This window comes from Gossypium hirsutum, chromosome A09 (assembly GCF_007990345.1).
Source record: "Gossypium hirsutum isolate 1008001.06 chromosome A09, Gossypium_hirsutum_v2.1, whole genome shotgun sequence".
NCBI lineage: Eukaryota > Viridiplantae > Streptophyta > Magnoliopsida > Malvales > Malvaceae > Gossypium > Gossypium hirsutum.
The window spans coordinates 81,662,004-81,674,722 of NC_053432.1; the positions used below are offsets into that span (position 1 = coordinate 81,662,004).

The following is a 12,719-nucleotide window of genomic DNA, read 5'->3' on the forward strand; positions in this document are numbered from 1 at the left end:
AGCGAGCTTCAAGCGATGATTCACGATCAATATAGTGGATCAATACCTATCAACAAGTAAAAGAACATACTTTAGATCCAAGTCGATCTGACAGTCAGTGTTCAAGATTAGAGAAAAAATAGTGTGAATTTTGGTTCGTAGATTCATAACGTCTAAAGCTATTTCATGAAAAAAATTGAACTGTAGAAGAGAAGGAGAAAAAAAAGCTTTCGAGTGAAACAAACTGTGTGAATAGAGAAAGTCATACAATATTGATTTTAAAAAATTTAATGACTTAAATGAATACTTTTGAATAGTTCAATTACCAAATTGTAACTTTTTTAGTTAAGTGACCAAAATGAAAACTTATCCATAATTTAATGACTAAGGGTGTAGTTTACCTTTTTTTAATTATAATTTTTTGGATAAATTATTAAATTATTAATAAATTTACATTTTAATCACTTACTTATTTTTAATAATAACTTTGATTTAAATAGTTAGAAATTTTAATCGATTTTCATTTTTAATTACTATTGAATCTATCTAACATCACCAGAGTTGAAATTTGTTTGGAGGGACTAAAATTAAATTAGAGACAAAATATAAACTTTTCAATCATCAACTTATAAATTTATAATCTCTAAAATAAATTTTTCATTTTAAATAGTTTAAATTAAATTTTAGTCTAACTTTTCAAAATTTAAAGTAGTTAAAATATAAAATTTTCATTTTAGGGGCAGGGGTTCTTAATTACCCTTGAACTTGAACTTAATTACTCCAATACATAAAACTTTAGTCTTTATTAGAGATGATAGTAGCTTGGGTTAGGCCTCAACAAATTTTAAGTTTACCTTTAACTTAAAAAATAAGTTTAAAATTTTATCTAAGTCTGAACTGAATAAAAATACTAAAACACGAGTCCAACCGTATTAAATTTTTTATAATATTATTTTTATATAAAAATAAATTTAAAAAATATAATAAATTAAATATATTAAAAATATATTATGTTTAAATAACATTAAAATAAATATAATTTAACAAATAAATACCTCTAAACTAATAATAAAATTAACAATAAAACAATAATTATACAATATAACAAAATAATAACAAAATCATAACCATAAAACACAGTAGTATTTTTCTTTTTTACAAATTTGAGCCCAACTTGAATCAGGTCGGATAATCCCATGATAAGTTATAACCTTTACCAACTCTACCGAGAGCTGGTTTTAAAATATCTATCACATGTGATTTTTATCCTAAACCTTAGGGTTTATACATATACATATGTATCTTATTTTAAGGAAGGCCACATCCTATACTTTTCAACTCATGACTCTTTATTACAGTATATATAAACTTTAAACCCATTCAACATATTTAAGAAAAAAAACCCAATTGAACAGAAAGAAGGAAACCAGAAACAATCTTCAAATTTGGACAAGCATGGGGAGGAGCAGTTGGAGCAGAGGAGTGGGAAATTTGAGATCATTCATAGGTAATTCAATGGGAGGTCTTAGAGGAGGTGCCAATTTAGCTTCTTGGGTTGTTGCTGGAACTCTCGCTTATTTCCTTTGGGTGAAACCTTCTCAAGATCTCAAAAAACAGCAACAGGTTTCTTCCCCCTATCTATTCACCCAAATCCAACTTAATTTTCCTTTTTTTTCCTCGTTTTAAACAAAGGATTTATTGTTGATTTTATTAGGAAAGGGCAGCTCTTGCAGCTTCGGATCCTTATCGCTATATAGAGAAACGAAAACCAATCCCTGATCCCCAGGTGTTTGATTAAATGCCTTTCTTTCTTTCTTTTTTTTTTTTGCTTTTATTTCAAATATTCATTAAAATTAAAGCTTATTTTTCGAATTTTTTCCTGAATGGATGGCAGGAAAATGGATTGATATACGGCAACAAGAAGAAAACTGATAGTAAAACAGAGGAATAATGTCTGATATTACTATTTTGTAAGTTTGGGTTTTCTCTTATAAGTTTCCTGAAGCTATGTGAATCGGGATGGAATGTTGATCGTGTAGTATTAATTATGATAATCTCATGATAGCTAATTCATTATCCACTGTACTTAGAGGCACTTTTAACATCCATTACCGTTCCTTGCTACAAATTGGAACAAGTACTGTGATTATCTGCAAAATAAGTCAATAAGAATTTCTTAATACATCCCATGGCTTCTTTCCAATAGCCCTTTCTTTAGGGTGTGGGAGATTTGTGTGGTGAAAGGGTGATTGCGGGTTGGGCCATTTTGAGCTCAGATCATATTGAATTCTGAGTGTTTTCTGTCCTGATTGAGTCGAATTCAGCTGTTTTCCGATCATGTTATTTTGAGTTTGCATCTGGTTTGGGTTATTATGTGTTTTGATGGGTAGATTTAGGGTTCGGGTTTTTTCAACTTCAGATGTTCGATTTGGTGAATTCGGATTTGGATAGTTCGAATGCTTTTTGTCACTTACAATTTATGGGAAGGGTTTTAACTTTTCAACCATCAATTGCATGTTTCCTGAGATTCTCAATCTTTCTCATTTAACACAATCAATTACTAAACTCTAATAATATGCATTACTGCATGCTTAATGATTCAATTATTAAGTACAACTTTATATAGAAATGTATGCATATATTTAGACAGTGATTTTACATTGGTGGTTTGTGGTTGTGCCACTAAGAATTGATGTCATCTGCAATCATTTGGGCACTATGCATATAGGTAAAAACAAAGATGTGATAGCTAAAATTGTTGTGGATATACATGCTGTTGTTCGGATTTTTTCATTTTTTCTTAAGTACTTGTGTTCAGTCTTCGTATCTGATACATATCTGGGGATGAGTTTAAGGGTATGATTATCGATATATATGAGAAAACTTTAAAAAAAAGTTGAGTATATTTGTGGGGGGCATATATTCATGTGACACTCAGTGGATAGAGGAATTTATTTGTTTTATTTTAGATGTATTAATAGATGCTAAGATTTGAATTAGCATCTCAGTTTTGCTGAGTAACCATGTAAATTTTGCCTAAAAATGGTTAAACTGAAAGTGAATGGTTTATGTAGTTGAACTCAAAACTCAAGTAAATCCATATATAGACGAACTGTGAAACATACAACTGTGTTTTTAATCTTTGGACAAAAAAGTCAGAATTTACTTTTACGTTTCAAATTGGTCAATTTTAGACTTTGTACATTTTGAATTTTGTAATTTAGTCCTGACGCTTGTTTCATTAACAGAATTTAATGAAATTATTAACTATCATATTAAAATTTTAAAAATATAGGGATTAAATTAAAGTTGAGGGGCTAACAGCAAAATTCAACCATTAAAAAACTAAATTGGATGTTTTTGAAACACTTACTCGTTTGATAGTGGGTGAAACTATGAAAGCTAAGCGTTGTAGGATTTTTCTATAATACTAATTTGGTTGATTTTATGATGTTCTTGGGACATGTACCTGTTGGGAATAGGAAACGATGAAAAGGCTAAATTCATAAAATGATTCTTCAACTTCATTATATTTACAACTCTTTAACTTTTAGTTTATACTTTATTAAATCTTTAATATTGTTGCACTGGGATCTGGCTATTTAAAGGTTAAGGAGATATATAATAAGAATTTATAATGTAATTGATATTTAAAATTTTTTAATTTATGTCAAAAACAAAGTTTTTACATAAAAAATTTCACTTGAAAATTAACGGTTTTTTAAGTGTGAAAATTCATAATAATGAACAAAAAAAATTCAAAGATATTTAAAACATTTTAATAACTATAATGGGTTCTAGCCCATCCACTATGTCCTTAAAAAACCATGGAAATGTTTTGAAGGATTATATAATTCCCTTTTTAACATCGTGTTATATGCATTATATGTATTAGGGTAAATTGCAATAGTAGTCACTTAATTTTTATTTTCTATTTATCTAATTATGAAAAGTTATAAAATAGTCATCTAATTATTTAATTTTATCTTTTTTGGCAACCATCTAGCTAAATGTGACAGTTTTTAAAATTGGCATATTAGTAACTTTAACCCTCAACATTTAATATTGTATAATTTGGTCTTTTTTGTAGTTTTTTTTGTAACCCTTTCACCTAAAAACTTAAAAAAATAAATTTATCCACTAAATTTGATTGAAAATATATCAAAAAAAATAGAAACACCAAAAAAATTCAAGACAATAATTTTATCTTTTGCTCTTTCTCTTTTTTTCTTTTAAAAAAAAAGAGATCAAATTACACAATGTGTAAACGTTGAGGGTTATTTTTTTAGAATAAGACTAAATTGACATAATTCATAAATGTTGAGGGTTAAAATTACTATTATGTCAATTTTAAAAGCTGTCACCTTCAATGCGGTGACCAAAAAAAGATTAAATTAAATAGTTTATAATTTTTAAGGTATTAAATTAAATTTTTATCATTTTTAAGGTATTAATTGTACCATTATTAATTTAAAGTTTTATGAATTACAAAATGGGGGAGCGGCCGGCCCAAAACTAAAAATTCACTCCACGATAAGTAACATCCACATCTTGACCTTGTATAAAACCTAGACCATGTATGATAAACCAAATTATTCTGTTTAATAAGATTACATTTTTTGTCATCCAACAGTAACCAAAGTTAAAACTAGTTTTTAAGTACTCAACACAGATTCAAAGTGAAATCTAGCATCTTAGATTAGGCCCTGGATCCACACCAAGCTGGTTACAATAATCGATATAGTACTCGACCCGTCGCTCAACGGTGGCTGGGTTTCCACCATCGCACTCCAGAGCTCCATTAATGGCACGAATGGTTGCCCCGAACCCTTGGCTTATCACTGGTTGAACAGAGTTCACCCAATACCAGACTGCGGTCTTGAAGGAGATAACTGGGTCGGTGGCGACGGTTTCAGGCGAGTTTAGTCCATCGAAACCGATGCTCTCGCCAGCTGGTCCGTAGTTGAAATTCCAGGATAGCTGGATTGGTCCTCGGCCATAGTAGCCTTTGTTAGGGTTGCATGGATATTGTGTGTTGGTTTCATCACAGTAGTCTCTTGAGGCCCCGTTTATCTCTTCTATGTAGCAGAAATCTGTATCCACAAAATGATTTTGCTGCTTAATTACTATGAAACAACCATGAAACAAGCTTATGCTCGTCAATTTTTAAACGTGAATGTATATAGGAAGTCCCTCATCAAATTAATTAATTTATTATTAAATAGATTAATTTAATTAATATATTGTTAAAAAAATTAAATACGGCTAAATTAAAACAAAATTAACATTTATTATTTAAAAATAAGATTAAAATTATTTTTCATTTACTATTCAACTTCAAACAAAATATTTGTTTGCAAAATCATAAGAAGCTTTCATAAATAACTTTGTTAAATAGTAAATGATGTTTTTTAAATCGTAATTATTAACTCTGTTTCAATTTGGTCTTATTTAATTCTTTATAATTGAGTAACTAATTTAATCCAACTTCAACATTTTAAAATTTTAAAATATTTTAATTAAAATCTACAAAAGTTTTAAAAATTTTAATTAAACTCTTTAAAATGTATGAAAATTCTCATTAATTTCCTCAATTTAAAAAATTAATTAGACCCTATATTTAAATGAAAATCCTAATTAAACTTTTAAATTTATAATAAAAAAATTAATTAAGCACAAACCTTCATACATGTTCCGCCACTAAAAAGCTTAAACAACTTAGTTTTCATCTTGAATCAGGATTAAATTTGAAAAATGAAATTCAATCCAACTCAAGTAGAGTTTAGAGCCTTGAATTTCCAGTGAAGCTGGAGCTTCTTACAAGTTAGCTTAACTAGTCTGGACTCTACGGCAACACAGCACTTCATACATACATGCATGCAAAGCATTAAATCCTCCAAAGTAAACTCAAACATAAGAAGAAAAAAACAAAGAGAGAAGGAGCTTACGTCCAGTTTCGTGCGTCACATGCGCAAAGAAAGCTGCAATTTCACGATTAGAATCATCAACGGTTCCAATCCTTCCGAACTGAGGATAAGGACCCAATGCTTCAAGAAACGCCGATCTCGTGTAAAAATTCTTCCCTTCACAACTGTCTTCCGCAACATCCAATATCCCATTAAAGAACTCCGGTGTAACAATATCCGCCACAGAAACATTGTTCAGAGCTGGCGGCGGATTACAAGGACCCTGTTGACACCCTGTGCCGCAATAATCATCGCCGGTTCCGCAATAACCCCAACGGCTACAACATAAACCTTCTGCACAACCACAGTTTTGAGCCCTTACCGCCGTTGCGCCGGCGGAAATAATCGCTGCCAGAAGAATGATAAGTAAACCTTTCCTCATATTGGGTTCTTTGGCGAAGTGAAGAATGGAAGGGGTGATACTGTGTGGATGGAGAATAATGGCGTGGGATGGACTGATATTTATAGCGTTTTAAAATGGGCAGCGTTTGAAAACTGAAAAGTCAAACATTTGAGATGCAGTGTTTCCAGAAAGGGCCGTGGCGTGGGCAAGTGGTCTGACTTTGACTTTGTGCGCGTATCAATGCTTTTCGCTAATATGAATGATACGACGAGGAATTGAGGATTAACACTACTAAAAAGTACTTTATTGAGTTATTCAACGCCAGTATCCATCTTTGACTCAGAAATCTTGTTTAAGTTCATTAAATTTGTTTACATAATAATTAAATTTATGTATAATGCGTGCACTCAATTAATTAATTTTTTTACAATCTATATGTAATAAAATAATATCAAAATTCATTTTATAGAAAGAATATAAGCACAATCATATTGATTGCTAAAAGGGATATGTGTAGGCATGATGGTTAGATTTTAATCAAATTTATAATTTTAAAATCTTTAAAAAAAGAGAATTTTTTTTTTGGTGGAAGAATTTTTTAATTTTTAATTATTTTACTAAGGCTATTTTAATATTTAAGCCAAATTAAAACAATAAAAATTAAAAAAAAACACATATTTGTAGAAAAGTCATTTCCATTAAATATTTGGAGAGATTGAGTTAAGTCGATTCACCGTCACAATTAATGACGAGGGCTTATATATATATATATATATATATATATTATATTTGGTGGTCAAAATTATTTGCTATCTAACCATGGAATTATTTGGTGCTGAAGGTTTGTTATTTAAAAAAGTCATATCTGTTTACCATTGTCAAACTCAACCCTCCAAAATTATTATGTCAAAATATTCTGTTCATTTATCTCATATATATTTAATTTATTTTTAAGACACCAATTATATATATCAAATTTAAAAACATTCTATAAAGATATTATAAAAAATCATATAGTGTTTAAGAAAGTCACCTAATAATTAAATTTAGGTGTAATTACTTGTAATTATACAAGGGAATTAATATTGTAATTAGTGAATCTAACTAAATTGAGTATTACACTTTTCAATTCTTAAAGGAAAGTGAGAATTAGAATAATTATATAAGTAATTACACTCAAATTTAATTTTTTATAAAAATTATATGTGTTTAAAATATAATTCTTCATATAAACAAAACATCATGTAATTTTAAAAATTATTTCAAACATTTAAAAAAAATAGTAGTGAAGCTTTGACTCAATGACAAGATTGAAAATTTTGACATTTTTTTTAAGAAGTTCAAAGTCTCACCTTATTGTAAATTGTGAATTTTCTCATAGATTTTTTCTATTTATAGTTAGTTTGAGTTTAATTAGTTGTTGAGTTATTTAATGCAATTTTTGTAGTTATTTAATGCAATTTTTGTAGTGATTTGTGATTGTTGTAACTTCAAAAAAAAATGATCATAATTATAATTGTTATATTTTGTAATTGTTGAGGGGAGACCGACTACTTTTATTGAAGTCTTTGAAGTATTATACATTGGGAATTAATAAACCTATAATGAGTCGGTATTATCTTTAATCGAGATTTTATCTCTTAACTCTATGAACAACCTTAGTACTTGTGGATGCTTGAAGATGTACTGGAATCAAAAGAGTGAAAGTCCATCGTCAAATTAGACCATATGCATACATGATGATTTGATAAAGTGGTAGCATTCTTGATCCATGTTGCCATTTAAGGGCATGATTTCAAATCCTACCAAGGATGGATGCTCACGTCTCGTTGGTAAGTAATCATGTATCACTCACAATTCGATCCAACGAGATATTTTGAACTTGTCATTTCTTTATTCAACTTCAAGCACTTGAGCCCTCCACCAAATCAAGAAAATATTTTGAAGAATTTTCCAAAAAATAAAATAAAATAAACCTCCTCCTTTCTTAATGACACAAAACTAAAAGAGAATCACGATCATAGCAGCCAAACACTTATTACATCCACCGATCGATATCAAATTTCTACCGAACATCCGCATCTCGACCTTGTATAAAACCTAGACCATGTATGATAAACCAAATTATCTGTATTATTAAATTAAACTGCAATCCATTCATATAAGATTAACATTTTTTTCTTTCATCCAAATTGTAAGCAAACTAAAAACTAGTTTCGCAAGTACTCAACACAGATTCGAAGTGAAATCTAGCATCTTAGATTAGGCCCTGGATCCACACCAAGCTGGTTACAATAATCGATATAGTACTCGACCCGTCGCTCAACGGTGGCTGGGTTTGCACCATCGCACTCCAGAGCTCCATTAATGGCACGAATGGTTGCCCCGAACCCTTGGCTTATAACTGGTTGAACAAAGTTGACCCAATACCAGATGGCAGTCTTGAAGGAAATAACTGGGTCGGTGGCGACGGTTTCAGGCGAGTTTAGTCCATCGAACCCGATGTTCTCGCCGGCTGGTCCGTAGTTGAAATTCCAGGATAGTTGGATCGGTCTTCGGCCGTAGTAGCCTTTGTTTGGGTTGCATGGATATCGATCGTTGTTTTGATCACAGTAGTCTCTAGAGGCGCCATTTATCTCTTTTATGTAGCAAAAATCTGCATCATTTTGCTCCTTAATTACTAGGAAATAATGATGAAACAAGCATACACTCATGTAGATAAAAATCCTTTGTAAATTATTCAAGATTTAGAAAGTTGAATTAGTTCTTGAATTCAATTGAGAATATATTCTGAAATTTTACCAGATAAATCATTCAAATCTAATAGAAAGCTTAAGGGCGGAATGTAAGAGCAATTACCCTTCAAGAATTTAGAAATTTGTAATTATGCTATTTAAAATCTTAAAATATTTTTATTTAAGTTTCACAAAAGTTTTAAAAATTTTAGTTAAATCCTTAAAATTTTTTAATTAGACTCTAATGTTTCTAAAAATTTTCATTCAACACTAAATTCTTTTTGAAAGATCTTAATTAACCCCAAAACTTAATGCAATAGTCGACTTGATTCTTATCTGGAATCCAGACCAAATTTTAAAAATGAAATTTGATTGAATTAGAGAGAAATTCAAATCAATCTCAATTGTCTTAAAATTTCAGTTCCTACATGCATGCAAAGTATTAAATCCTCCAATGTAAACTCAATTATAAGAAAAATATAAAATAAAGAGAGAAGGAGCTTATTACGTCCAGTTTCGTGCGTTACATGCGCAAAGAAAGCGGCAATTTCACGATTAGAATCATCAACAGTTCCAATTCTTCCGAACTGAGGATAAGGACCCAATGCTTCAAGAAACGCCGATCTCGTGTAAAAATTCTTCCCTTCACAAGTCTCTTCCGCAACATCCAATATCCCATTAAAGAACTCCGGTGTAACAATATCCGCCACCGAAACATTGTTCAAAGCTGGCGTGGCATTACAAGGACCCTGTTGACACCCTGTGCCGCAATAGTCATCGCCGGTTCCGCAATACCCCCAACGGCTACAACATAAACCTTCTGCACAACCACAGTTTTGAGCCTTTACCGCCGTTGCTCCGGCGGCAAAAATCGCTGTTAGAAGAATGGTTAGTAAACGTTTCCTCATATTGGAAAAATAAATGAATAATTTTTTTTCTTTTTCGAAGTGAAGAATGAAGGGAAAATAGTGTGTGGATGGAGAATAATGGCGTGAGATGAATTGATATTTATAGAGTTTTTAAACGTATGACGAATGAAAAAATTGCAATTTGTTGCGCGGAAGCGTGTGAAAGAGTAAAATTATTGTACTGAAAAATCACACTAAGTTCAATTCCCAGGAAAGAGAGGTGGATCACGAGGATCGCTTACATACCAGATCTTTCCTAGCCAGAATATCCCTCTATCGTAATTTAATAGCACAATAAATCACTACAATGACACTTGCAAAATATGCAGAACAAAAAATAAAGAACACTAGAATTTTAACGAGGTTCAGCAAATTTTGCCTACGTCCTCGGGCACTACCAAATATATTTCACTCCAAAAATACAAGTGAAAGTTTACAAATAGGGAGAGAGAACAATTGCCTTAAGTAGAGAATGGCAAGTGTGGGATGAAGAAAGTAAGAAATGGTTAGGCCTATTTATAGTTGAGGTTTAAGGATCAACTTGCAATGTCCCTATACAATTAGGGACCAAAATTGCAATTATCCCATGCCAACTTTTAACCCAACTTGCCAACCAATCTTACTTTCTACTTTCGGTGCCCACCCTTTTTAACTTTTCAAACAATGTGGGTGGGTTCCAATAATCTCCACCTTGAAGATTTGATTAGGATAATCTTATCTTCACACAATTCTTTCTGCCTTTGATAACAATACTTGATAGTGCCTTCTTCAACTGTTAAACTTGCAGGATATTAATCAAGTTCAAACAATGTTCGAACTTGGTTGCTGTTACCACCTTGGTCATCATATCTGCGGGATTATCTGCAGTCTTGATCTTCTGAAGACAAATTTTCCCCTCTTCAATAATTTCCCGCACAAAATGGAATCGTACGTCGATATGTTTTGTACGTGCATGATAGACTTGATTCTTTGCTAAATGAATAGCACTTTGACTATCACAATACACGTTAATATGCTCCTGAACCAACCCCAAGGTTTTAGCCATACCTTGTAACCAAATAGCCTCCTTTACAGCCTCTGTTACAGCCATGTACTCGGCTTCTGTGGTTGACAATGCAACTGTAGACTGTAGTGTAGACTTCCAACTTATTGGTCCTCCAGCAAGTGTAAACACATAACCGGTGGTTGATCTTCGCTTGTCCAAATCACCGGCATAGTCAGAATCAACGTACCCAATAACACCTTTACCAAGTGTATTATCCTGCTTGAACAGTAATCCAACATCCACGGTCTTCTGAATATACCGTAGAATCCATTTCACAGCTTGCCAATGTCCTTTTCCAGGATTATGCATATACCTGCTCACTATACTAACTGCCTGTGAAATGTCGGGTCTTGTACACACCATTGCATACATCAAGCTACCCACTGCATTAGAATACGGAACTTGCAACATGTATTCTCGTTCCGTATTCGTCGAAGGAGATAGTTGTGCAGAAAGCTTGAAATGAGAAGCCAACGGGGTACTTACAGGTTTTGTCTGCTCGTTCATGCCAAACTGCTGTAGTACCTTTTTCAAATACTGCTTCTGAGACAAGCTAACTCTATCATGAGCTCTATCTCTCCATATTTCCATGTCGAGAATCTTTTTAGCTTCTCCTAGATCTTTCATCTCAAACTCGAGATTGAGTTGAGTCTTCAATCTTTCAATCTTTCAATCTCAACTTTGCTCTTAGATGCTATTAGCATATCATCAACATATAAGAGCAAGTATATGAAAGTTCCTTCTTGTAGCTTCTGAAAATACATGCAATGATCAAATTTACTTCTTGTGTACCTTTGCCCTTTCATGAACTGATCAAATCGCTTGTACCACTGCCTCGGAGATTGCTTCAATCCATAAAGCGACTTTGTCAGTTTGCAAACCCAATTTTCTTTTCCAGCAACCTTGAATCCATCTGGCCGAGTCATATAGATTTCCTCTTCCAAATCACCGTGTAAAAACGCGGTCTTCACATCAAGCTGAACTAGTTCAAGATCATATTGCGCAACCAAGGCTAGCAAAATCCGAATAGACGAATGCTTCACAACTGGAGAAAACACTTCATTGTAGTCTATTCCTTCTTTCTGAGCGTAACCCTTTGCTACTAATCTAGCCTTGTATCGAATTTCATTTTTATCAGGAAATCCTTCCTTCTTTGCATATACTCATTTGCATCCAATTGCCTTCTTTCCCTTGGGTAGTGTCACCAACTCCCAGGTCTTATTTTTATGAAGAGACTGCATTTCTTCATTCATTGCTTGCTTCCACTTTACACCATCAGGGTTACTTATTACTTCTGTGTAAGTAGAAGGAACATCATCATCTGTAATTGGAAGTGCATAGGCCACTATATCATCAAAGTGAGCAGGCTTACGAATCTCTCTTCTTGGCCTTCTATATGCAATTGAATCTTGTTGCTGTAGAGGTTCTTGGGTAGGAACCTCTTCATCATTTGTCCCTTCAATATTAGCTGGATCATCGTTAACCTTTTCAAGCTCCACCTGCTGCAAAGTACTACTGGTTTTGTCATCCTTTTGTGAATCCTTGTACTTCAACATGGTTGATTCATCAAAAGTCACATCTCTATTGAAAACAATCTTCCTTGTATCAGGACACCAGAGACGATATCCTTTTACTCCATCAGTTATACCCAAGAATAATGCTTTCTTTGCTCTTGGGTCTAACTTAGATTCTTTTACATGATAATATGCAGTGGAACCAAATACATGCAAAGAATCATAATCA

General features: G+C 32.2%; 3 protein-coding genes across 3 annotated transcripts; 1 reads left to right on the forward strand and 2 right to left on the reverse strand.

Annotated features, from left to right (window-relative positions):
- The first annotated feature begins 1,211 nt into the window (after nucleotides 1-1,211).
- Nucleotides 1,212-2,163, forward strand: LOC107957189 (uncharacterized). Its single transcript, XM_016892638.2, has 3 exons — nucleotides 1,212-1,602; nucleotides 1,694-1,765; nucleotides 1,874-2,163. Exons 1-3 carry the CDS (start codon nucleotides 1,435-1,437, stop codon nucleotides 1,928-1,930), a joined length of 297 nt encoding a protein of 98 aa, XP_016748127.1. The 5' UTR covers nucleotides 1,212-1,434; the 3' UTR covers nucleotides 1,931-2,163.
- Nucleotides 2,164-4,559: 2,396 nt separating this feature from the next.
- LOC107957190 (endochitinase EP3) lies at nucleotides 4,560-6,412 on the reverse strand. The gene is made up of 2 exons (XM_016892639.2): nucleotides 5,928-6,412; nucleotides 4,560-5,072 (listed from the first exon to the last, which is right to left on the reverse strand). The coding sequence occupies exons 1-2, from the start codon at nucleotides 6,325-6,327 to the stop codon at nucleotides 4,666-4,668; spliced, it is 807 nt and encodes a 268-aa protein (XP_016748128.2). The 5' UTR covers nucleotides 6,328-6,412; the 3' UTR covers nucleotides 4,560-4,665.
- A 2,096-nt stretch (nucleotides 6,413-8,508) lies between these two features.
- On the reverse strand, nucleotides 8,509-9,931 carry LOC121206305 (endochitinase EP3). Its single transcript, XM_041077184.1, has 2 exons — nucleotides 9,532-9,931; nucleotides 8,509-8,944 (listed from the first exon to the last, which is right to left on the reverse strand). The coding sequence occupies exons 1-2, from the start codon at nucleotides 9,929-9,931 to the stop codon at nucleotides 8,538-8,540; spliced, it is 807 nt and encodes a 268-aa protein (XP_040933118.1). The 3' UTR covers nucleotides 8,509-8,537.
- Between the last annotated feature and the right edge of the window lie 2,788 nt (nucleotides 9,932-12,719).